Source organism: Lemur catta, chromosome 4 (assembly GCF_020740605.2).
Source record: "Lemur catta isolate mLemCat1 chromosome 4, mLemCat1.pri, whole genome shotgun sequence".
Classification (NCBI taxonomy): domain Eukaryota; kingdom Metazoa; phylum Chordata; class Mammalia; order Primates; family Lemuridae; genus Lemur; species Lemur catta.
Window position 1 is genome coordinate 58248823 of NC_059131.1, and position 27164 is coordinate 58275986.

The 27164-nt window shown below is 39.8% G+C and overlaps 1 protein-coding gene across 1 annotated transcript in view; it reads right to left on the minus strand.

Moving 5' to 3' along the window:
• The window catches only part of TACR1 (tachykinin receptor 1), a 144891-nt gene extending 135461 nt beyond the window's left edge, over nucleotides 1-9430 (minus strand). Inside the window, exon 1 of the mRNA XM_045549941.1 lies at nucleotides 9029-9430. Coding sequence (XP_045405897.1) covers nucleotides 9029-9417 — 389 coding nt within the window. The 5' untranslated portion in view covers nucleotides 9418-9430. The remainder of the gene's footprint in view (nucleotides 1-9028) is intronic.
• Nucleotides 9431-27164: the final 17734 nt, after the last annotated feature.

Here is a 27164-nt window from a genome sequence, read left to right on the forward strand (position 1 = left end):
AAAACATGCAGGCCGGGTGTGGTGGCTCACGCCTGTAATCCCAGCACTCTGGGAGGCCGAGGCGGGTGGATTGTTTGAGCTCAGGAGTTCGAGACCAGCCTGAGCAAGAATGAGACCCCATCTCTACTAAAAAAAAAAAAAAAGAAAAGAAAGAAATTAGCTGGACAACTAAAAATATATACAGAAAAAACTAGCTGGGCATAGTGGCAGATGCCTGTAGTCTCAGCTACTCGGGAGGCTGAGGCAGGAGGATCGCTTGAGCCCAGGAGTCTGAGGTTGCTGTGAGCTAGGCTGACACCACGGCACTCTAGCCCAGGCAACAGAGTGAGACTCTGTCACAAAAAAAACAAAACAAAACAAAAACAAAAAAACATGCAACTATAAGTTGTGTGAGTTTTAATATCCCTCAGATATTAAACATGCAAATGATGCTCTCCATGTGAGGGTAGTGACTTTGGGACATAAAGCATTGAGAAGTGAGTGTGTGGTTTGGGGGATGGTATAAAAGAAAACATTTGGTTTTTCTGAACCATGATATACAATATCCAAATGATGGACTTCTAGTAGAGTGTGTGTATGTCTCCATAGATGGGAAGGATGCTGAAAAGCATTTAGGAAGAGCTTTGCTGACCCAATCAGAAGGATTTTAAACTATAATCTGAGAGTGGAAGGATATTAATGTTTCATCCTGTTGCAATAGGAAAGTACCTTGTATAGAAGGAATCGAGGAGGAGGCAGAGATAGGAATGGACATGTATAATGGGTACATTGGTGTGACAGGGTTTACTAGAGATCATAATGTCAATTACTATTAACTTAGCTCTTACTGGGTGTCTGTCAATGAATTGGAGGCTTTCCACACCTTTCCTTCTCTCCTTGCAACAAATTCCACAAGGTAAGTTTTATTATATCCACTTTATCAGATGAAGACACTGAGGCCCAGAAAGGTTGAGTATCTTACCTATGTTTCTACAGCTAGTAGGTGGTAGGACCAGTACTGGGACCCACTGCCTGGCCCCTTTCCTGTATTCCATACTACTGCCAAAGGCTAGAAGTAAGGTCGTTAAAGGGTACTCTCTCACAAAGGACATGGAAGGAGCTCCACAGAAAGTCCCATATTGTTACACCTGGTAGTAAAGCTGAATTGGAAAGTAGATTAAGTAAAGAATCATTTAAAAAAAAAAAAAAGGGAGGGCAAGGGATCAGGCCCAGGGCTTCTTAGACAAATTTCCCGTAGCAGTTCTTATGCTGCATTAAAGCTCATGCTGAGGTTTATGTCTCAAGGACATCATTAAAGCACCTCTTCATTCCTGGGGTTTCTTACCCACACAGCCTTGTATTTCCCTTTCCACTGAGGTGGAATTTCAGCCTCTCAAGGAGGCAAGGGGGGAGTTTGGGGCAATGCAAGCCAATCCCCTTGTCTGCCCTCTGCTGGTCTATGACTTCCTCATACCACTGGATGCTGGAATTTTCCTGTGTTTGTGGCATTTTAATATTTTATGGACTAGGCATTTAGATAACTACTATTGATAAAGCACTTGGAGGTGTGGGTGGATGGTAGTTTTCTGCTGATCTCACCTTAAGAGGGACAAGAAAAATGGAGGGTGTCCTTCCTGTTGGAGAAAAAGGCAGGGGGTTGATAACAGTTGAGCCACAGAAGGGTCCATAAAATGTCTGTGAGTTTCAAGTATGCCTGGGTAGACAGGAGTTATGATGGAAATAATAAACACCTCCTCCAGTGCCTTATCCTGAGCACAGTATCTGCTGGGGGCAGCAGGATATGGGGCAAGAATTCTGTGGGGCTCAGTCACCTGGAGTGCGGAAGAGGCAAGTATGAATTAAAAGCCATAGTTATTCTAGAACGGGGGCTTCTGAATCAAAAGTGTTCTAAGTTGTAGCAAAACTCCATGGCAGGCAGAAATTTGGTCCAATTTTTCTTTTGCTTCAAGGGATAAGATCATAGCTGTGCTGTAGATGTGCTTGATGCATTGGGTCTGATTTTCAAATTTTGATTGATGTGTGCAGGAGAGAAGCATTGTCAGTTTGCTCATGACACACACGTGTCACTTGGATAGGTTCTGGGAACAGGAAACCAGAATAAGGTATTCTTGTTTTTGTGGAGCTTGGTGGGAGAGACAGACAAGGTATAGACAGGTACACCACCATTGGACAAATGCTATGGGAATAGGTAAGAAGGACACCTCATCTAGACTTGGAGGTCAAGGTCAGCTTCTTAGTGGAGGTGGCTCCTGAGCTAAATCTAAGAGGACAGCAAGGTCACCAGGTAGGATGCCACTCCTATAGCAAATGGTGCTGGACAGGGTAATGGTAATCAGGTTCTGGTCACCCCCTTTTAAGAGGACCATTAATAAATGGGAATGACCAATAGAGACAAATGAGGATGGAAAGATGAAGGAACCAGACAGTTAATCAGGGTGGGGAAGCTTCAGGAGGGATGTTGGAAAGGCTGCCACATGGAAGAGGCATGAGACTATTAGGAACAGTCCAAAACCAGGGAGGTGGATTTTAGTTCAACAAAAGGAAGAATTTTATAATAATTTGACAATGGATTGAATTTAACAAATGAGACAAATTGAGTAAAATATTTAAGCACAGTTTGGTACTCTTACAATGGTCCTGTCTGGAAGGTTGTGGGCTTGAAGTTTAATTTGGATGGAAAATTGTCAAAATGGTCTCTAACATCCTCTCTGGAACAATAGGACCCTTACATTGCTTTTCTGCCTTCAATGACAGCTTTCCTTAGGTGAGACATCATCCCAAAGCCACGTAGAGCAGGAGTACGTAGGCAGATGTCTAAGGCACATAAAAGCAAATTGCATGGGTCTCCAAGCTGTGCGTGGGTGGACAGTGGGAGGACAGTGCTGAAAGAAATTGCTTCTAATAGCCTTTCCAAGGTAGAAACAGAATTCCTCTCGGCATCATTAGGGTTAAATGAGGCAATGGATTGGAGAGTACACAAAAGGTATTATTATCAACTTAATTAACATAAGGTATACTTTATCCTTTCTAGTTTCCAGGTGACAAATGTTAATAAATCTTTATGAGTATTCCCAGTCCAGTGTTCTTGAATTAAAAAACAAAACTCCATTCTTTTCTCTGTACCTTGCTGCTGCTCCTCCTCCTCTTCCTTTCTGTTTTCTCCTTCTCTTTCCTCTTCTCTTCTTTCCTCACTCCCCTATCACACTCCCCCTCCTTTTCCTTCTCCTTTTACCAGTAAGTCTTTCCCACATTTCCAAGGGTAGTTCTTTGCTCTGTCTCCAAGCTGCCTCAGTGTGACATCAGTTGCATTGGGTTATATGGTATTTGTGACTTTGTCAATCCTCAAAGACTAAGAGCACAAGGGCAAAGGCAGTGTCTTATGTCTCAGAATCTGGCACATAGTAGGTCTTCAATAATGGTTTGATGATTGGATGGATGAGGAAAAAGGCTGTTGCCCTCATTGTCATCTAATTTTATTCTGCCTTACAATACTCTGTAGACACTGTCTCTTACAGGTCACCAATGTTCTCTAATTGCCAAATCCAATGTTCTCATCATCCTTGGATTTTAATGACACCAACTAATACAACAATTAATACAATCAACCACAAGATGGCCGTCTTAACCATTGTCAGTCCACATTTCCTGATTTCTCTACTAACACTGTTTCTTCTTTTCTCCCTCCTAGTGCCAGGTTTGGACATTCTTGTGACTCTGGGGCTTCTTCTCTGGAAACATAGGCAGAAGAGATGTTCTCTATGTTTCCAATTCCAATATCTGTCTATTTGGAAAACTCCTAAATCTACCTTTTGATCTCTGGCTTCTTATTCTTTACCCCACCTCTCAAGTTGCTTTTTGGACATTTCCAACTACTCATTACATTTTCACATCAAATCCAACATAAACTGTACTCATTATCTTCCTACCAACTCCTCCATTCATTCCCTGATTCACCTGTGAATTCACTTCTGTTGAATTAGTCTGTCTGTCATTCCCCCAAATACTTTGCAACTTTTGACCTCTGTGTTCTTGTCATACAGTTTCTTCTACCTGGAATTCCACCTTTTAAATCATCCTCTTTAAAAATCTTACTTAAACTTTAAGTTCCAACTCCATTTCTACCTTTTGAGGCCTTCCTCAATTATTCACCACTGCTGGGCATGATCTCCCCCTCTTCTGTCCTATAGAAGGTGTCCATACAACCCCTATGAAATGTATCACTCAATACCTTAAATTGCAACCACCTCTAAATCAGTCTGATTTGCCCTAATACACAGCATAAGCCCTTTGAAATTTTGAGTTAGGAAATACCACCTTACCTTGGTGGCATCAGCACTTGATGGATCGAACACTTTGTCTAAGTTTAACAGTGAGTGTTTTTCCCTAAGATCCTTATTCTACCATTTCCTAATTCAACAACAATAATAGTAACAAAGTCTTGTGCTTGTATTATGTGCTTTTATTTTGAGAATTACTCTTTATTTACCCCCAATTAACCTATATTTCTGCCAGTTAAAATAAAACCCAGCAACCTTGACCATTCAGGACACTGCAGACTCCCTGGAGTAGGTGGAGAGTGTGGCAAGTATAGTGGGGCAGCTACAGAGAGGAGGTGGGTGTTGATCCTCTCTAGGAAAGGTCCTGGCACCGAAATGACCCATCTAAGATGTAAAATACTCCATACCTAACAGGTACAATGTACACTATCTGGGTGATAGGCACACTTACAACTTTGACTGAGTACAAAAGCAACTCATGTAACCAAAACATTTGTACCCCCATAATATTCTGAAATAGAAAAAATGAAAATAAAAATAAAAATAAATACATTTTTTAAAACCCTCCATTTTGATATGCACATCAACACTGACATTTGAAGTTCTTGAATGGAAAAGACAGCTGTGGTGGAGGAACTTCTAGCGAATGGCCACTCTCAGGTCCGCAGGGGTACTTGGTAATAGGTTTCCAGGTCCAACCAAATCAGTGCAAAGGATCCTGGAATTTAAGCCCCGCCTCTGGGTGGGGTGAGGAAGGTCTATTCTGAGACAGACAGTAGGATCCATATCCAGCCAACAAGGTAAGGTTCAAGGACAGATGGCAGGTCTAGTAGAGACCTGGGAAGCGGGCTACTTACATTGGTAGCTGGGTATGGCTGAGACAGAGTGGAATGGATACCAGGGGTCAGTGGGCAAAGTTTTTGTTATTTATGCATGTCTTTGTTCCAGATTCCTCTTTTACTATCTCAGAGAGCTCATTTCCTCTTTTGCCTTCAACTGTTACTCCTATCTGGAGAACTATATTTGATCATGACCATATCTCATATTGTCCAGAGACCATCCCTACTTGGATGTTTCCTTTCATTCAAACATGTTGTATCTAGAACTAGTCTGAGCAGTGAGCAACCTTTATCTTTCATCTCCCTGAAATTATGCCTGCCCCTACCAGGCAGAGAAGCAATGATACAGGCCAGTGCTTTTCTGAGCCTCCTGTTGCTATGTGCGTGGTTCCAAGTCAGGTTACCTGTTGCCCCTTCACCCCTCCTGTGGAGCTTAGAGACGGCCCCTTCCTTCCTTCTTAGATTCTGCTCCACAATGCGGGGCCTCAGCACCACAACAGAACTAGTCATTGTCACTGACCCCTGCAAACTGGGTGTGTCACCTCTCAGTGTTCCTCATTTTCAAATTTCATGAAATATCATACATACCTTTTAGTTTTTACAGTAGGAAAGAATTTTAAAATCTTAAATGGGAGAAATTACAGAGTTTCAATAGGTAAAATCCCTGGTGTTTGTTGAAATTTAAATAAAGGTAGATGTGATCTTACTTAGCTATATTTGTCTTTGAAACTTTTTTTACTCTAGGTAACCACTGCCTTCAAAAAATAAATATTCCTTATGAAGGGGCTATCTCTTCCTTTTCCTTCCTCTCTTTCTCTCTCTTTATCAGCCTGGCCCTCTATTTATGGACAGGCTACAGAAAACATTTCAATTAGTACTGCAATATGCAGCTAAAGTTTTTTTCTCTATGTACATTTTAGTTCTAGAAGGAAATTAGACAAAGTTTACTGAGATAGTTCCACCCAACAATTCCTTTAAAAATCCTTTAAAATTAGAAGATAGAGTTTTTTAAAAAAATTCATCTCATTTGATCCAAGAATTCCACTTCTTGGAATCTATCCCGAGAAAAAAATCAAGAAGACAAAACAAAATTATCATCTATAAATGTTCTTTAGAGCATTAATCATACTAGCAAAAAATCTAGGGATCACCTAAATACCCAACAATAGGGAAATGGCTAAGAAAATAATAGCATATTCCCATAATGGAATAATATGAAGCCATTAAGATTATGTTTATGAAGACTTTTTAATAACATGGGAAAGTATTAATATTTTCCATTAATATTAATGGGAAAAAGTAAGCTACAAAATTATATAGAATTTGACCTCAATTATGTAGTGTAATATTCATAAAACACAAATCCAAATGTTAACAGGTGTTATTTTTGGATGGTGAGGCAATGGTGATTCATATTTTTGTGTCTACACTCATTATATTTCCCAAGGCTTCTACAATGAACAAGGTTTAATTTTACAATCAGAAAAACCACAATGCTGTTATTTTTTAAAACTTAATTCAAAGGTTGTCCATTAAAAATTCAAGGAACATACACAAAGCTAATTTAGCATTTCCTCTAAGTCTTCATTTCCATGTAGACTTACATGGAGAAAAGGAGAGAAAATTCATATGGAGAGAACTTAGGGCTTTCTTTCTTTCTAAAATATTCTTGAGAGAGAATGGATGACCATGCATGTGGTGGATACATTCATTAGAGGGCCTGAGGGGATGAATTCATGGTGTATTCACCAGGCTGAACAAGGAAAAACAGACAGAGCACTTGGAGGACATAGAGATAAAGACCTGAAGCCTCATCCCTAATTCTATCCATTGATTACCTCCATGGGCTGTATCTGTGTATTAGAAACACAGGGACATTTCTCATTGCTGTCATTTCCCAAAGCTCTGGCATCTGAGACCTTCTGATTTCACTGAGCAGGTGTCATGGAGGATCAGGGTCCTGCCATGATTTACCTAGTGAAAAACAACAATGGAGCTGAAACCTGGCTTCCTGTCCAATCCACTGTGAAGACTCTGACTCTGAATCCCATCCCCAGCCTTCTAAGTTCTAGGGGAAAGAGCAGGGCTGTGGAACATGTTTCTGTGTAAGCCAAAGGGACAGAGCTATCGTTGGTGCTCTATCAGCTATGGAATGCTTCAGCTCACACTGAATGACAGGTATCCCTAGAGCTGTGCAAGGCCACAACGCAGTAAAAAAACAAGACAAAAACAAACAAACAAACAAACAAACAACAACAACAACAACAAAACCCCCCCAAAACCCCAAAAAACAAAAAACCCTTTCCCTCTAATTTAGGGATCAACAAGAAAGCATGTGTAAGGATGAAATGGCATCAGGTTTCACTGCCTGGATATTCAGTTATATATTATGCCATGGATTTTTTTTTTAAGTTTAAGGAAGCTGCTGTAAGATTAAAGTAGCAAGTCAATGCAGAAAGATTTACAGGTATACCTCACTTTCAGCAAACTGAGTATCTAAAAACCAGAGTGGCATAAAGATAAATTTACAAAATACTTTATTTCACTACTACTTTGAGTAATGGGTTTGTTTACCTTCTACATGTAAAATATAAATTGATTCAGCACAACTTGTTTTACATATGACATATCAAGCACATTAGGTTTGGATAAGGGGAGATGTACATGGAACTAACAAATCAGCATTTGGACACCACCACAAAGGATGGAAGTATAGATTTCCCTGATTTTAAGTGTTCATTGAATGCAGAAGCTGAAAAAGATCTCAAATCAATTATTGCAAGTCATAAATAATCTTTAAGCAAAGGGGGTTAGTAGTTTGGGAATTTTTTTGCTGAAGTTTTCTCCTCGCTCCTTCTTTGGGTTTCTCATATTCATTTATCTCAGCAAGGACATCAAATGAATCCACAGTGGCAGGTGTTTAAAACATATCTCCATATTCCAGGTAAACATTTAATACCTGTGCACACACACAAACACACACACTAAACACCTAGAACACCTATGAGAAAGTCAATACCAATAGAGGTGTGCACTAATAATCAATTTTCCATCATGATACCTGAAGAGCCCCGGTATTTGAAAATGTCAACCTTTTCACTTTCAATCAGCTTCTGAAATCCCTGTTGGTTGCAGGAAAGGAAGTGCTGTCAATTGCCTTTGCCAAGCACGTTTCTCTGTGGATACAGACAGGCCAAAAACATTGACCTTACATTGCACGAGAAATTTAGGAAACCTCCCAGGTAAGCTCCCTGGATCTCTATCTGCGGAGTTTCTTAAGAACAGTGTAGCTGCCTCTCATTCCTGAATGAGAACTCCTAGCAGCATAGAGGGAGCTGAATTAGAATCCTAAATATTTTATGATTCTGATGAAACGCTCTTCATATCCAAACAATATTGGAGAGTTGAAGTGGGAGCAGAAAGTCCCAGAATCTTTAGGGAAAAGTGAAAACGAGGTATTTTGCCTAAACATAATTAAAACACAAGGGCAATAAGAGGCTGCCCAACAGAAGAGCAGGCCTGGAAGAATTTACAAAGCCCCAGCCAGGCACTGGCCCCGTTGACCAATCCCTGAACATCCCCTTCAGGATTTAAGGGTAAAGGGGAGAAGGAATACATGGGAGGGAGAAAAGCAGGAGTTGAAAAGAAAGTGTCAGGAAGATGAGTGGAAAAAGGGTGAAGAAAGGGGAGGTAAATGAAGAAGAGTACGTGTTGAAAGGAAGGGAGATTGGTGATGGGTGAAAAAGGGAAAGAAAAAAGATAGATAAGATAAAGTTCCCCATCAACAACTGACTTATTTATTTCATTACTACTTTGGCTGCTTTGGACCATACATGATCCAGCCCCAAAACTTCATAGCAATGCCATGGTTGTCTATGAACTTTCTTCCTTTTCTACGAAAGGCAAGCTCACCTGTCGAAGGCCACAGCCGTCATGGAGTAGATACTGGCGAAGACAGCAGCAATGGGGAAGAAGTTGTGGAACTTGCAGTAGAACAGGCCGTAGTACCACTCGTTGTGGACAGCGTAGGTGAAGTTCACCACTGTATTGAATGCAGCCATGGAGGCCTCCGCGAAGGCCAGGTTCACCAGGAAATAGTTGGTCACTGTCCTCATTCTCTTGTGGGCCAAGATGATCCACATCACCACTACGTTGCCCACCACGGAGGTCACCACGATGACCGTGTACGCAGTTGCCCAAAGGACAATTTGCCAGGCTGGCTGCACGAACTGGTTGGGCTCTGAGGTGTTAGTGGAGATGTTTGGGAAGAGGTCTGAGTCCATTGGAAGGACGTTGTCCATTTTGCAGCTAGAGGCCTGTGGCTGGCGCCTGGGGCTCAGGGTCCAGCTTAAGTCAGACAAGAGGGCAGAAAGCTCTTTCTTGGCAGAACTCTTTTTGCAAGCAGGGCTTGCCGCTCAGAAGATAAACACTTCTAGATGCACTGTCTGCCTGCCCCTGAATTCCTCCACTTTCAAGCTTCAGGAAGCGTCTGAGTTCAGAAATCTGGCGACAGCGTCCCTCCTGCGTTACATTGGAAGAGGGAAAAAAATTGCACCAGTCACGATGCTAGGAAGCAAGAGACCCCCGTCTTTCTGCACCTGCTGCTGCTTGCAACTCCCCTATTTTCCCTTCCTGCGGCGGGAAAGGCAAAGCCCTGTTCTGCGCGAGGATTTGGGAGAAAAGGGGGAGGAGCGGGGCCGTCGCGGCGCGACCTGTAAAAGTTCTAAGTGTATGGCCAGGATTCCGGGGCCCCGGCTCCAGCTGGAGATTTTTCCTTCGCTTTCGCTGCCGCCGCCGCCGCCGCCTGCAGTTTCGCAAGCACCTCTCAGCTCGGGAGTTAGCAGAACCTCAGCAGGCTGCGCACCAGGCTTTTATAACCCGCTGCAGAGACGTCACCGCGAAGGGGCAGTACCTGGGCTGCGTACTCGCCAGTCCCCGTGCGCAGCGCGGCAGCTGCGCCAGCTGTTGGCAACTGTCTCACTCCACCGCCGCAGCCACCACGCCTTTTGCTGCTTGCTACCTGCTGTGGGTGTCTGCAAGCCGGGAGTCCCACGCATTCCGCGAGGGGGCAGTAGGTGGCCTGGGAGTAACTGAGCCAAATGGGGTCCACAACTGGAACTGCGGTTGCAGCAGCGCTGCTGGGGTAAAGGAAGGGTTTGGGAATCAACTGGAGTGAAGGCCACTCAACTTCCTTGGAGGGTAGCCCCGAGCCCTGCGACAGTTCTGCAGAGGCGCCTGCCTGTGGCAATGGGAGCCGGGCAAATGTGGGGGGGACGTGCCAGCGCTGCGCTCCCGGGCGCGCTCCAGCCACAGCGCACCGCAGGCTAGCTCCATCGGCTACCGAGTAGCAAGAGGAGACGACTCCAGGTTCCAGGTGTTCGGAAAACAACTTTCTTAAGTCGTTTTTGGGAAACACACCTTCAAAAACCTGGCTTCTTTCCCTCGCGGGCAGATTTCCCTCGGCAACAGTGATAGGCTCTAAGCTTTGGGAACACCTTCTTCGGCCACTCTGGGGCTTGGCCCCCAGCTCCAGAAGAAGCTCCATCTGAGCCCTCCAGATGAGCCCTCTGCGGAAGTACTGGGGACTGGGCCCGGCTCCCAGCGAAGCTTGGTGAGCGCAGGAGCCGACTGTAGGCAGCGTGTCGCCCAGACGCGCGACTCTGGGCTCCCCGCCAGCACCTACTGCGGCGTTGCGTTCGCCTTCCGGGGACCTAGCAGTCTCCGCCTCCGCGCCTCTCCGGCCTGCAGGCTAAACCCGGGTCCAGGTTGGCGTCGGGGACTCTTCCCACGGGTCCTTTCTAGGTTTGCATAGGGACGACTGGAGGGCAGGGCAGGTCTACCCGCCTTCTCTCCCCACCTCGTCCCGCCCCGCCCCCGGGGGACTTTGAGGCCTTGTCTTCCAGTGCAAGGCCATTTCAAACGGTCGGGCTGGTGGGGGGCCCTGGGGGGAGGTGTGAACCATTTTAGAGAAGCTGAGATGGGTTGAGTTCCGGAGTGTGCTCCAGCCGGACTGCCCCAGGCGACGCGGTTCCGCCGGGAATCGAACCTTCAGAATCTTCCATAGGCTCATTTACTCCCTCTGCCCGCCCCGACTCCTTTCGGAACTGCGGGATGCGGGCGGGCACGGGTAGTACAGACCCGCACGGTGGCTGGGGCAGGGTTACGCCGGCACGCTCCCGGGAGCGGCATTTACGCACTAGCACGGCGAGCGCTCAAAGTGTCCCTCGGGAAGCGCTTTAAGGCTGGGAAATTTACTGTATTGATTTACGCCAGGCTAAAATCGGATCCCCTTGTCGGGGCAGGAAAGCTGCTGGTTCACTCTGGTTTTATTGGAGCCTGGGATTTGACCGTTTATAGGAACTGCACCTTGCTCTGCCCAGTCCTCTGTTACCCCTAAACCTTGCAGAGAAAACCCCAGAGATACCTTGAATAGAACAGCGCCCTTTATTTGGAGCGGCGGCACAGGAGATCTTTGTGGAAAGGAACGCTTCCTCCACCTTGGACCACACCTTGCTGCTTCCACAGCCTCATAGAGTTGGGCAGGGGGGGTGAAGCAGGGGCGCACGGGGGGGCGTGTGAGATTTCTCCACCTTTAATTTTTCCTCCCAAGCTGTACAAAGCTATCTTTCCCTCTTTCTCCCTGTCCAATGGAGTCAGGTTGACATTTTCAAGAGAAGCTTTACTCAATGTCTGGGCTGCGGGAGAGAAAGCCAATAGAATAAAACCTAAATATATAATATACATTAAAAGCTAAATATAAAAGAAAAAAATACAAAATAAAAGCTAAAAAGTAAACAGGTACCTATTTATCTTTTAGTAGAGCAAATTGATGCCTTGAATCAGATCCTGTCCTGAGAGGGAGTGTCAGGTTGGGACAAGGAGGAAGGGGAACAGATGCTTTGTCTAGGGGGTTTCCATTGAGAAATAGATGAAACTAGGAGATGCTTTGTCTACAATAGGAGGAACATATTGACCCAGAAGCTGGGCTTCCAAGAAAGAACAGATGATATGTCAAGGGGGCTTCCAAGGACTAAATAGATAGTTTGGTCTATGATAGGTGGTGTCCAAGGACTGACCAACGAAAAAGAGCTAGAAAGGCCACAAAGTGGAGATATGATCAAGGCCACAAATGAGGGTCTCTGGAGCATAGGTACGAGTAAGGTGATGACAGTATCCTCAAGTGACCTACCCTCATTAACATAATAAAAATCACACCCACCCACGCCATGACAGTTTACAAGTACCTTGGCAACCCCCAGAAATTGCCTTACAAGGTTAAAAATAGGGAGGGTTCCCAGTTCTTGGAATTCTCCACCCCTTTCCGAGAAAACCATGAATATTCCACTTCCCACTTAACATAAAATTAGGGAATCAGCATCAAAGGGAAATTCTTGTTAAACTCAGGGTTTCCTCCACTCTTAGGGGTTGACCCATTCCTTCTCTGGAAGGTAGTATGCTTTAATAAACGTTGGCACTTTGCTGGCTTGCATCTGCTTGGTCTGCTCATTTGCTCCATCAGCTTGGTACCAGTAACCATTCTTTGGTACTGGGAACCAAAAACCAGGGAACATGGACCTACCATCTGTTCCCCACACCTGACAGAAGGGGGTAAAGCACTGACAGTCTAGTGAAGGAGAAAGAGGCGACTGTCTGTCCAGAACGGGCAGAATTAGGATGAGCAAAGGTTCCAGGCCTTGTGTGAGAGAGGAGGGCGGCCACTTAACCTAGACAACGAGGGGAATCAGGGTAGAGGGAAGAAAATCTCATCCATGAAGATACCTGAAGAATGATTTAGGATGGGAAGAGGCTGAGAGTAGAAGGGAGGAGAATATTCCAGGCAGTGGATTGATAAGTCAAACCATGTCACTCTGCTTAGAGTCCCACAAAAGACTGCCCAGCTCACTTAGACTAACATCTGCCTTCCTTGCAGGGCCCAACAGGACTCTGCATTCTCGGCCCTGCGGTGTCGATGAGGCTGGCCTGGGTTGCTCTCTTTTCTGCTCTGGGTTCTTCATGACTAGTAGCCATATCCTAGGAGGACTTATGACTTACCAAAGTTAATTTCTTTCCTACAAAAAACAAAGCATACTCATGATGGGTTCACAACTGAAGGAAAAAAACAAGCCTCAGCCATACAGTAGCAGAAGAAGGTGTTCTCAGTTCTCACACATGGTAGGGGGAGGCACCTTCTCTAGCATTGCCCCATCTATAATAAAGTAAGGACTTTCTTTCCCACACGGGGATAACTTTCCACAAATGTATACATAAAATTCTATACATGATGTTTTCCTTCAAGAGCTGCTGTTTTTTTTTTTTTTTAATGCTTTGGCTTCTCTTTCTGCAGAACTCTCTCCTTGACACACAACACAGCATCACCCATCTCAATGTAAATCCTGTTGACAATGTGGTATAAATCCTTCCTTGTTTGTCCAGGGTCTTTAATACTATAGAGACAGAAATACACACACACATAATACTCACAGACGTAAATGCAAATATAGGATTTTCATTGTTGTCTGCATTTTGTGTTTTTCACTCCAAACTTTGTTCAAATACTTCAGTCAACAGGTGTAGATTTAACTCATTCTTTCCAATTGCTAAATATTATTCTTATGGTATGGATGCAACATAATTTATATACTCATTTCCATATTCATGAAAATTCACTTCGTTTTCACTTTTGGCCTCTAAAGACAACACTATAATAAACATTATTTACATATATCTCTACAGCCTGATGTTTTCTTTCTATGGGGAAGATTCAAAGTGGAAATGCTGAGTAATGTGTTATATTTATATTATATGTGTATGTGTGTCGTATGTCTCTATTTATATTTAAATGTTGCCAGGTTGCCTTCCCCAAAAAGTGTAACACTGTTTTGTCAGTCTGGTGGCGGTAAAATACTATAACATTGCTATTAGAGGGTGTACATTTTCCTGACTACTAGAGAATTTGAACTTTTTAAAAGACTTTTTTTGGCTATTTGGATTTTCTCTTCTCTAAATTGTCATTCTCATCCCTTGTCCCTTTTCTGTTGGATTGTTTCCTAGTCATTTTTTTCTAAGTGCTCTTTGTATATTATAAGTATGAACACTTTGCCTGTCATGAATATTTCAAAATTTTTTCTAATGCTATTATGTCTCCCTTGAACTTATGTATTTCTCACAAAAATGAAAACAATTTTTATGTAGTTACATTTGTTTTAAAAGCATTTGTGGTTTCCAGTTTTGGTTTAAAAAAGTCTCCCCTAATTCTGTTTTTATCAGACAGTCTCCTAGATTTTCTTGGTAGTTTTTAATTGTTTTTTTTTTTCTTTTTATACATTTAGGTCTTTAATTCACCTGGAGTTTATTATTTTATATTATTGAAAGTAAATAAAAGATATCTACTTTTATTTTTTTTCATATAATTAGCTAGTTTTGACAGTTCCATTCACTTTTCTAGTGAATTAAACCATTATCTTTGCCAAAGATTAAGTTTTCAAACATATGTGATTTAATATTTATATTCTCCAGTTTTCCTACTGATCCATTTGTCTATTCCTATAGCAATGCCATATATATTTATATATTCCATATATATATTTCACATAATCCTACTTTTCCTAGCCACACCCCCTTGCCCTTGCAGTCAGACAGAGCCATGTGACTAATTTAGTTGGAAAGGTTGTGAATGGAAATGATGTATGTCACTTCTAGTCTGATGCACAGAAGCATGTGTGTGAGAGAGAGAAACAGAGAAAGAGAGGGAGAGAGACTTCTCCATGTATTCTCTCCCCCGCACCCCCAACCTGGGCCAAGTCTCCATGTTCCAAATCATGTAGCTACAAGATGGTAGGTCTCTCACCTTGAGTTCCCAAGTGACTGTAACACAGGCCCCTGCCAAATCATTATGAACATGTAGCATGAGCAAGAAATAAACTTTTGTTGTTTTAAGACACCAGTGTTGGTGTTAATTTGTTACTTACCATGTGATAGCTCATCCTGACTAATACGGGATTAAAGATTCTGACAACTGGTAAGGCAAGTTCACCTGAGTGCTTATTTCACACTTTTCTTATCTATTTCTGGGTAACACATTTCAACCTGAATATTTTTTATTCAATTAAAAAAACCCAAACAATAGAAACCGCGTTAGTATTCCAGTTAGTATTCTAATTTGAACTTCCTGGAATTTATTTGTTATTTTTGGCAAAATTGACATTTTTGATATTATTTTTTTTTCATCCAAGAACATGGTATATTTTCTATCTCTTTAGGTCTTGTTTTATGTCTTTCAAAATGATTTTATGATGTTGCTTCAAATCGACTTAGTTTTCTGATTAAATTTATTTCAATGTAATTTGTAGTTTCCGTTCCTATTATAAATGAAATATTATTTCTCTTTTTATGTTAGATCAAAGAAAAACTATTGACTTCTGTGTATATGTATGTGTGTGTATTTGTGTACGACAATATGTGTGTGTGTACATGTGTATGCATGTTCTCTATACCCCAGCCATTTTGCTAAATTTCTTACTCATTGTAGTGGTTTTTTGAGTTTCCTTAGTTTTCAATCACATCATTTACATTTACTTGTTTTATTGAATTTCCTTTGCCTTCCAAGACAATGTTAAATTAAAAGTGATGATAGCAGATATTTCTGTATAGTTTCTAAATTTAAATTAAGATAGTTTTTTATCATTTAGGGTAATATTTCTTGTTAAATTTGTTAAACAATCTTTCATGTTTAAATGGTTTCTCTCTACTTTATTTTTAAAGTATTAATAGGAACATCTTGTCATTTCTTTTTAAATGCCTTTTACAGGACCTGTTGATATGATTGTGTGATTTTTTTCACTAATTTGTTGACACAGTGGATTAAGTGGATAGACTTCCTAATGCTGACCCAAATACTGACCACATTTGCATTCCTGGCATAAATGCTGCTCGGTCAGAGGCTATGTCATTCCTTTGATATACTGCTAGATTGAACTTGCTAATATTTTATTTAAAATTTTTGTATCTATTTTCCTGAGTGAGATTAGTGTATGAATTTTTTCCTATACTTTCCTTTCTTGATCAGGTTTTGGTATTAGTGTTTTGTATCCAAAAATGAATTGGGAGGCATCTCATCTTTAACTGTAGCCAGAAATGATTTCAGGCCTGGTCCCTGAACCAGCAGCATTGGCATCACCAGGAGCTAGTTGGAAATGCAAGTCCCTGGGCAGACCCAGAACTGCTCAACAAGAATCTGCATTTTAATAAGACCCTAGCTGATTTGTATGCACATTAAAGTTTGAGCAGGTTAAAATATGTTCAATGATTTTCAAATTTCTCAGATGATAAGAGTCTCTTGAGGTGCTTCTTAAATAAACATATTATCATATTGCCCTGAAAATTTAGTAGGTCTGGGTTGGGGCTCAGCAATCTGTGTTTTTAACAAGTACCCTGCATCAGCCTTGCCATCAAGCAAGTTTGAAACCATGAGGGTCTTTTATTTTAAATCCTGCATGAAACCAGGTAAGTCCTTTCTTCATCTCAAAGAAATTTTCTTCTAGTATTTTTTGAAATTATTACCTCTTTTCCATCAATTTTTTGGAATTTCTATTGTCAGCATGCTCAGTCTCCTGGATCCATCTTCTGAATGTTTAAAAAATTATTGCCAACTCCTTGGTGGTGACTAGCATTTTTAAAAATGAAATGGCATGGAATAGAAAATGTCAGAGTACATAATAGAAAGAGTAAACATAAGTATTGTTTTGTGAAACTTTTATTTCCTTTACAACTCCCTGTGTACAGGGTTTCAATGTAAAATCTATTTTTTCTTACCATGGGTTGCAATAAAAAAATATTTGAAAGCACTTCTGTAAGGGTTTTTAAAATTTTTTTCTTCATGGTTTCCATCGGTTTTTTTGTATTTCTGCTTTGTGCTCAAAGATATTTCTTACCCTTGATCTTCTAAGACATTCCTTCAGGTCTTTTAATACAGGTACTGAAAATTTTAGCCAAAATGTTTTTGTTTAGCTTCTGAAGATAATGCTTTTATTTTTGCACTTGAATCTTCTTAAGTACCCTTATCATTATTATTGTTATGTTTTATTCAGGAGTTCATCTAACTCTTTCAGGAGCTTTCTTACCTGAGCACATTTTCTGATTGGCAAGCTTTCTTGACTACTAGGCACTTTTGCTTAGGTTGCTATTTTCTTTCTTTTTCTTTTTATTCACTTTTTATTGTGTGCATTGTATGGGGTTCAACGTGATTGTTATAGCCTTGTTACTAGGTTCATTGCCCGCTGCTCAAGAGGAAGCCAATACACTGAGATAGCAGGAGTTACAACAGAGAAAGAGCTTTGTATTACAGGCACCATGTAAGGAGACAGGAGGAAGTTCTCAAATCCATCTCCCCCAGAATTTGGGAGAAAGGGTTTTTAAAGATAGTTTGGTGGGCAAAGGGCTAGGCTATTGGATCTGCTAATTGGCTGGGTTCAGGGTGGAATCATAGGGATGTAGAAATTGTCTTCTTGTGCTGAGTTGGTTTCTGGGTGGGAGTTGCAATATCAGTTGAGTCAGTTCCTTGGTATAGGCCAATGGTCTGAGTGGGTCAGCTGATCCACTGGAATGCAGAGCCTGAAAGATATCTCAAAAACTAGTCTTAGGTTTCAGGAGAGTGATGTTATCTATGGAGATAGTTAAGAATCTTTATGACCATCAGCTATGTGACTCCTGAGTAGCAATTATAGGAAAGCAAACTAGGGGAAATGGCTAGTTGTTGTCATTATTTTTAACTATGCCTGCACCATTGCAGAGTTTAGGCCCCTGCCATAGTTCTCATCTCGTACCCCTTTATTAATTTGTAAAGGCTGGTTTCATGATTTTTTTACATTGGGGAATGATAAATCAAGTTGGTTAACATATTCATTGCCTCACATACTTACCACTTTTTTTCATGGTGAGAACGTTTAAAATATATTCTCTTAGGAATTTTAAAGTATATAGTACATTATTATTAACTATAGTTACTATATTATATAATAGATCTCCAGAACTTATTAGTCCTATCTAACTGAAACTGTGTGCTCTTTGACCAACATCTCCCCATCCTCCCTTCCCCCTAGTCCATGATAACCACCATTCTACTCTCTACTTCTATAAGTTCAACTTTTTAAGATTCTACATATAAGTGAGATAATGTGGTATTTTTCTTTCTGTACCTGACTTATTTCACTTAACATAATGTCTTCTAGGTTCACCCATATTGTTGCAAATGACAGGGTTTCCTCTTTTTTAAGGCTGAAAAGGATTCTATTCAGTTGTTAATGAATACTTAGGTTGATTCCATGTCTTGGCAATTGTGTTCAAGAGGGGGCCCCTTTGCACTGTTGGTGGAAGTGTAATTAGTACAGCCATTATGAAAAACAGTATGGAGATTTCTCAAAAAATTAAAAAATAGAAGTGAACTATCATATGATCCAGCAGTTACACTTCTGGGTATATATGCAATGAAATCAGTATGTTGAAGGGATATCTGCATTCCCATGTTCATTGCGGCATTATTCACAATTACTAAGATTAGCTGCTATTTTCTTTATTGGGTCACAAGGGCTCAGGTCTGGTGGTTGAAGTATGCTAAACAGTGGGCATTTAGAGATTTTCTGGATCATGAAAGAAAAGAATTAGGGTTAGGGCTAGTCTCTTCCCCCTCCCTCCACTTACTTGTATCTAGAAGCTAGCAGACTGTCAGGGTTCTGCTGTCATACCTCCAGGAAGCCTTCCTGCCTTCCATTTCCTGGCCTCAGGAGCAGGGAGACCTAGCTTATTCTTTCTGCTTCCTCTAGGTCTTTTGGGCATCAGGGAACCCCCTGGTCCACCAACATGGAGTAGATGGCCACTCCCATTCTCAGATCTCTGAATACCATGTCTACCCAGGCTCCTCTGTTTTGGTCTTCCCTCTGGGTTCCCACACTAATCTCCCAGCAATGTCCAGCATGCAAGAACAAGCCCTGCCCAACTCTAGTGTTCTCACAGCCCAGACTTCTAACAGAGCTCCATGGCTCACTCATGTCCAGCTGCCCTGAAGTTCTTAAGCCACTTGGCTGATGGGAGACAGCATATTGGAGTTGGCAGGGAAAGGAAAGGCAGCTATGTTCAGGTCCCCATAAACCTACGTCCCCCAAGCCACTGGTGTGGAGGCACTCTTTTTTCCTTCCACTGTGTCCATGAGTAACTATTAGTCACTGGCCCCCTTCCTTAGTCATCCTTTCATATTGCAAACTGTCTGGTGTGCATTAGGTCTCTTTCAATTTAGATTGTAGTTCCCCAAGGGCAGGAACTATGTTATTCCCCTATTCATTTCCTAGCATCCTCTTCCATACAGTGCTTTGCTCAGAGTGGATGTTCAATACATATATGTTAAACTGGATTGATTTGCATGAAAATGGGTGATTTTAGGAAGGAGGTATGAGGTGAGGAGGCAGCAACAGAATAGAAATCATCAAACTGTAAATCTTCCCAACACAAAACAATCATAAAAATTAATAATAATAACAAGAAGCAGGGAGAGAAAGAGAAGGGTAGCTGGCACTTAAACAGTGCTTGTATGTTCCAGGCACTGTTCTACCTATGTATAGACATTCTACTTGATCTTTCGTCAGCACTTCTAACATGATTACTGCGATTATAACTCTATGTGGATGTTATTCCTTTCCCACTTTTCCGGGCTCAAGCAATGTTTATCTCACTCCAGCTGTTTTCCATACAGACCCTTCTCGACATGGTGTTCATGTACTGAGCTGTGAGACCCTCTAAACTGCAGGCGGTGGGGTTGGCAGCGTGGTCTGCTCAGCCAGAGTAGGCACAGGGGCTATGGTCTGTCTGAAGAGCTTCTATGCAGACTTTTTTTTTATTAGAGGGAGAGAGACATCAACATGCTTTTAGGGAGTTAATGACCCAGAAGTTGTCTGAGTTAGTTTTAGAGAAAGAATTTGCCACAAAAAGCCTTAAATAAATTATTTTGTTTTAGCTGACCTGATTGAGAGTTGCCATTTAGATGACAACTACAAGACAAGAAAAGAAGCTGTATTAGGACCGGGGTGAGGTGAGTGGGAGAGCGCATGAGAGCAAGTGCAGGTGCTATTGGTCCACTGATATCCTTGGGAACAGAATATACTGGGTTGTGGGTATTCTGAGTTACTGAGATGGAAACCCGCATCAGCATGGGCAGCACTGATAGTATTGTATATCTGAGAGATTTTGTGAAGGTGAGTATTTATGAAAAGCTGAACAAGATGCAGAGTGAGTATGAGAGTCTGAATATTTCTTTGTGAAGCAGAAGAGAAAGGAAGACTAAACTATGTCAACAAAAGTTCTCTGAAAAGGAATTTGGAGGAAAGAGACTTTATTCCAATGAACAGTTTGCCAACTGGGAAGATGCAGCCTTTGGTGTGTTCCATAGAAAAATGAGAAGGCCAAAAGTTCCCGCCAAGGCAGCCAGGTCTGTTTATGCAAATTAAGGGTTGAAACTCACTGGGTTCTAATTGGTAGTCACAGCTGAATTCTGACTGGTCAATACAGATGAGCCCTGATTGGCTGAGGCAGGTGAGCTCTGATTGGTTGATTCAGGCGAACTCTGGAGTCTCAGTTAAAGGGGTTGGGATTTTCTTGAAACTGTTGAATATGTGTGATCTTTAGTCAACAAACGGCTGCTTTGCTGTCTTTTACATTTAGGCCCAGTTAACCACTCAGCATCTATCTTGCAGGATTGTCTCTTTCAGGTTCACATTTGTTCACAAATAAAAATAGACTAAAATTCTACCTAGTACATACAGGGTAGGTGAAAAATTAATAAATATATCAGCTGTGGTTCCGTTTTCACTTCTATTTCACAGGATTTACATCTCCCTATATTAGAGCTATGAATATATATGTGTATAAAATATGTATATAAATAAATGTGTCTGTGTTTCACACATTGCATTTGACAGAAAGAACTAAGGTTTAGCCAATATTTTCATATGTTGTCACCTCTTTCTAAAACACAGGGTATTAAATAAATTGGCTCAATTAGAAAGAGTTTTTAGAGTCAAAATTAATTAACTCAATAATTATTCTTCCCTTTCAAAAACAATAAAAATTTAAAAATTTACCTCAAACATGGTTCAGTTCAAAAATATCATTTATCACATAAAGAATTAAAACTTTTGAAATGAAACTTCTTATTAAAATTTTAAGAAATAAGTAAAAATCCAAATGAACAAAATTATATATTGTAATGGACACAGATTTAACAAATGAGAGAAAACTGTGTAATATCAAGTGTGGCTTATGCTAACAGATTTTAAACATTTGATTGTTGGTCTTGTCTTCTTATATCTCATCTTCTGATACAAAGAGATTGATAGCTGGAAACCAAGCTCTTCAACTCCTGAAACAGGCATCTATTGCATCCCACATTATTGAATGGCAGATGTCTATAAGGGACCCTAGGTGAATGGAAATTCTTTATTACTGGGGCTTTGGCATCAAATCCTTGCTGGTAGAGGTGTAAATTGATATAAACTCTCTGGAGGACAATTTGACGTTAGGCATTGAAAGCCTTAAAGCCATACTTATCCCTTTGATCCAGTGACTTTACTTCTAGTTTTTATTCTAAAGAAAAAAAATCGGAGATGTGCACAGGGATTTTTGTTTAGGAAGATTCACTGCAGTTTTATACATTATAGCAAATAATAAAAATAAATGAAGTGTTCAACAATAGAAGCTTTGCATTAGATAATTCATAACACATGTAAATAATGGATAGTGATCCAGCCTTTAAAAAACATTTTCAACTTTAATGATGTGAGAAAGGGCTTATAGTAGATGTTTGAGAGTGGCAGGATACCAAATAGTGTCTATAATTTGATCCTAGTTCTGTAAAAATTAGTACATATATTACTTGTGAGAGAAAAGACTGAAAAGAGACCTACAAAAAGTTAGCAATGGTGACATAGAAACAATTAAGATGTTCTTTTCTCCATTTTTCAGTATCTTCCAAATTTTTTATCATTAATATGCTTTTCTTTAACATGAAGAAAATATAAAATTTTAAAAGGGAAATTCTTTAAAATTCGAAAATCAGGTATACAATCTGGAGATCTGTACTATAAAATCAATGAAGCTGAAGTGATTCCCTTAACTTGTGAAAACTATCTTCTTCTGGAAAATGACAAAGCTATCATGTTGCAAAATCCCTCTGTACAAAATTGGCTTTATTTAATAATTGGAAAACATTTGTTTGTTTGTTTTAGGTCCTGGATATGGTATGCCAGCTGACCTAAGTGTCATAGTTTCCTCCCTTCTGAAGTTTCTGGGGCAGATTGAATTTTTGGCAACTAGTGGCTCAGGGAAGTGGTTAACCTTTTCACATGAGTCATCTCATCAGCCTTCTCCAGTCAGTGATGTCTGAGGTTCTAGATGTTACAGAGATTCCTCAGGATGGCTAGATGTTTTGGGCTTTGCCATCTTCTCAAGCTCTGCAAATGCAGATATTGATAGGGCATTGCTGTGAAACTCACTTATCTCTCAGTACTAGAAGCATCACACTAGGATCTGGGAGGACACTGAAACCTGTCAGACAGCATCAGTTCTGTGCCGCAACAACTGTGAAGAGGCTCTGCTATGCATCTACTCATTCTGGGTACCAGGTCTTGACTTGGAAGGATGGTAATCAGGTCCATCTTTCAGATACGGTTCTATAATATGACCTGGAAAGATATTTAATTTTAAAATTTTATCCACTTCTTTTATTGTCAAAGTAGCTTATGATTGTTGTTTTTTTAAAAATTGTAAATATGAAAAAGGACAATGGAGGGAAAAATAATCACCCTGCCAACAGCATTGCCTTTGGATGGCTCTCCAGCCAGTTGCTGGCTGAGGTTTTCCTTTGTTTCACCCTACAAGCCCCTCTACCCTACTGGGGGGATATCTGATCCAGCTCGTGCAAATTCTGGAGTCTGACTCCCAGACCTACAGAATCAGAAACTGGAGGTTGAAGGAGAAAGTGTGGTATGGGGGAGAGGCACAATTTGTGTTTTAATAAACCCTCCAGGTGATTGTGGTGTATACTTAGGTTTAAGATCCACCATGCTAAAGTCAAAGACATTCTCTTACACAATTAAGACGTTGTCACATTCAAGGAATTTAACACTGATACAATATTATCTATTATATAATATATGGTGCACATTCCATTCAATTTTCCCCAATCATCCTAAAATGCCATTTTGAGCTTCCCCGCCTGCACCCCCCCCCCCCAGAGCCAATCAAAGACCATGGACTGCATTCATTTGATTGTTATGTCACTTTATTTCCCCTAACCTAGAACAGTCCTCCTCCTTTATTATTATTTTTTAAAATCTTTTGGTGAACTTGATATTTTTGAAAAGTTCATGCCAGTAGTCTCAGACAATGTCTTATAGTCAAGCTCCTGATTGTTTTAAGTTTGCTGTCTTGTGTGGGCATGGTTTGTGGCTCCCCAAAACAATTACAAGAGTAGTGTCAAAGATCAATGATGACAGACCACCATAACTGATATAATGATAATGAGAAAGTTTGAAATATTACAAGGATTATCGAAATGTGACACAGAGACGTGAAGTGAGCACACGGTGTTAGAAAAATGGTGCTGATCGACTTGCTTGATACAGGATTTCCCAAAACTTTCAATTTGTAAAATAAATCATTATCTTCCAAGTGCAATAAAAGATTTGCTTGCATATGGTCAGTTTAATAAATTTTCTATGTAGACTTGAGAAGAAAGTATATTTTGGTATAAATACATGAAATCTAGTCAATTATGTTATTTAGGTCTTTTATATCTTTCTTATTTTGTGTTCACTTTTGAACTGAGGATGGTGTGTTCAAGTCTCTTATTTGTAGAGTGGTCCTTCAATTTCTTCTTGCATCTCCTATCTTCTGTTTACGAGGATAGTTGCGCTGTCATTTTGGTACATAGATATTTATAACTTGTGTCCTCATAGTGAATCATGGCTTTTAGTATTATAAAACATCTTTATATCATTTAATGCTTTTTTTGGCCTGAATTTGGCCTTGCTTGCTATCAGGATCTCAGCTCTTGTTTTCTTTTTGTTTATATTCATCTGGTATAGCTGTGCCCACATCTTTAGTTAAGTTTTAGTCTTTCTGAATGACTTTGTTTCATGTGTTCCTCTAGTATATAATATAGCATTTGGTTTATCTTTGTGAGCCAATGTGAAAATCATTTTCTTTTAAGATAAGTTAGACCTATTTATATTTAATGATATAACTGATATGTTTGGCTTCAAGTTTGTTGTATTACTTTGTTATATTTCAGATTCTTTTTTTGCATTTAGGTGTATATGTATTAATTATGTTTATTGTCTGTTTGCTTTAAAACATATTTTTTTATTTAGAAAGATTTGTGGTTTTTTTCTTAGTAGCTGCCTTTATTCTAATATCTTTTATAATATTTTTAGTCTCTTTTTATTCATACAGGCTTCTATTATTTGACTTATCAACTTTCAGTGATGTCCTGTGACTCCCACCTATTACCCAGTTAGCAGTCTATGAGCTTTTCCCATTAAGTGGACCCCTACTAAATGTTTTTTTTTTTTTTTTTTGGTAGTTCAAAAATGGTTGATTATCAGTAACTTTACACGGTTCAAAAATACTTTCCCTTTTTCACTTCTTGCCTTCTCCCATTTTAAAAGTTGTGTCATTTCTACTTTGTTGGAATATTTACCATTTGCTCATTATTCCTCAACACTATCTCCACCTTTGTTTTGTCCTTGATCTATAATATAATATATTCAGTATTTACCATCAGTCTTTCTGCTGAGGTTTCTGCGTGGGTCTTTTGGTTGAAAGAAGCTAATTCTATAGTAGATTCCACAGGAAGTGCCCATGAGTAGAGTTTTGCATTTTTAAAACTGTTTTCTACAGTCCTTACAGTAGAAGGTTAGCTTGGGTATATATGTAGTTATTCTTGTGTTTCAAAATAAATGCTAGCAGACAACATATACTGTTTGGTATCTTTTACAGACTCCTGTTATTTCATAGACCAAATTTTCATGGGCTTTTGTATAGTTCTCATTATCCTAAAGAAAAGGTCTCTATTTTCTATTTTTGGAGACTGTTTTCAAACCATTTATGCCATGTAGCATGCCATTGTTTGAAAATACCAGTTTATTCATTTATTGTTGATGGAAACTTGATTTGTTTTAGTTTTTGGCAATAAGAATAATGTTGCTATGTCTTTTTAGCACATGTTCCTGCATTTTTGTTGGATATATGCCTGGGAATACATTGCCAGGTGATAGGGTTTACATATGCTCAGCTTTAGTAGATATTTACAAACATGTAATTACTGTGCCAATTACACTCCCACAGTAACACATGAGTTTTGCAGCTGCTCCACATCCTTGCCAATGAGTGGTATTGTCAATCCTTTTAATTTCTGCCATTCTGATGAGTGAGATACCCATGATAGATCTCATTGTAGTTTTAGTTTGCATTTCCCTGATGAATGAGGGAATGTGGTTGAGCATCTTTTCATGTTATTATTATAGTGTCTCTTCCAGTTCTCTATCCAATTTTTTTATTGGTTGATGTCTTTTATTGATTTGTAAGAGTTCCTTATATATAATGGAAATGGATTCCTCGTCAGTTATATGTATTGCAAATCTTTCGTACTCTGTGGTTTGCCTCTGTCTTTTGCTGATCTGGAATTCTCAAATTTAATAAATCCCAATTTATCTTTCCTTTTTTTTCAATGCTTTCTGTGCTTTGTTTGAGAAATCTTTGCCTGCCCCAAGGTCATGAAGACGTTCTCATGTTATCTTCCATTAACTTGATTGCTTTAACTTTCACATCTATTACATCAGTAATCTACTTGGAATTGATTCATGTGAATGGTATGAAGTAGGGAGTTAAGATTCATCTTCATCCTCATGGATATTCAATTGTCCTAGAACAGTTTACTTAAAAGAATGTCCTTTCTCTACTGTCTTTAGTGCCACCTCTGCCATAAATCAAGTATCTCCCACATGTGAAGTTCTACTTTTTGATTCTCTATTCTGTTCCATTGGCCTATTTGTATATCCTTACCCCTAAAGCACTCTAGCTCTATAATAACCTGTATTATAATCTAGCAATATAAGTCCTCCAATTTTTTTTCAAGGTTGCCTGGGCTATTCTTAGCCTTTTGCATTTCCACACACATTTTACAATTAACTAATCCATTTTTATAAAAAACCAAAACCAAAACCAAAACCAACATAACTCTGCTGCAATTAAATTGGGATTGTTTTGAATCTATAGATTAATTTGGAAAAGATTAATATCTACAATATTGAACTTTCCCATCCAAGAATGTGGTATATCTGTGCATATTTAGGTCTTCTTAATGTTTCTCAATTAAGTTTTAAATTTTCAGTATGGAGGTTGTTACACATCTTTCATTACATACATTGCTAGGTGTTTGATAATTTTGGTGCTGTTGTAAGTGGTAATTTTTCAAATTTCACTTTCTAACTGTTGTATATAGATAAACAATTGATTTTTGTAGTTTGACCTTATATTTGGGACTTTGGTAAATTCACATCTTAATTCTCATTGTTTAACTTTAGATTCCTCTGGAATTTCTATGCATGCATTTGTTGAAAGGAATAAAGACAGTTTTGATTCTGTCCACTTTTGATTTGTTTATTTTTATGTGGATGTGTTATTAGGTTCATACAGATTTAAGATAGGTATGTATATGTTTCAGTTGAATTCATCTTATTATCACTATGGAATATAACTCTTCACCTCCAGTTATATTTCCTGCCTTCAAGTATACTTGGTCTGATACTGGTATTGCTACTCCACCTTTCTTTTGGTTAGTACTTGCAGTGTTTATTTTATTTTTTATTTCCAGAACTTTCATTTGTTTTTTATAAAGTTCCTGAAATTTTCATCTTGTTATTTAATTTCTTAAACACATTAACTATAGTTTTTTTAATGTCCATGCTTGACACTACCGATATCTGGATATCCTGTGGGTTTCTTT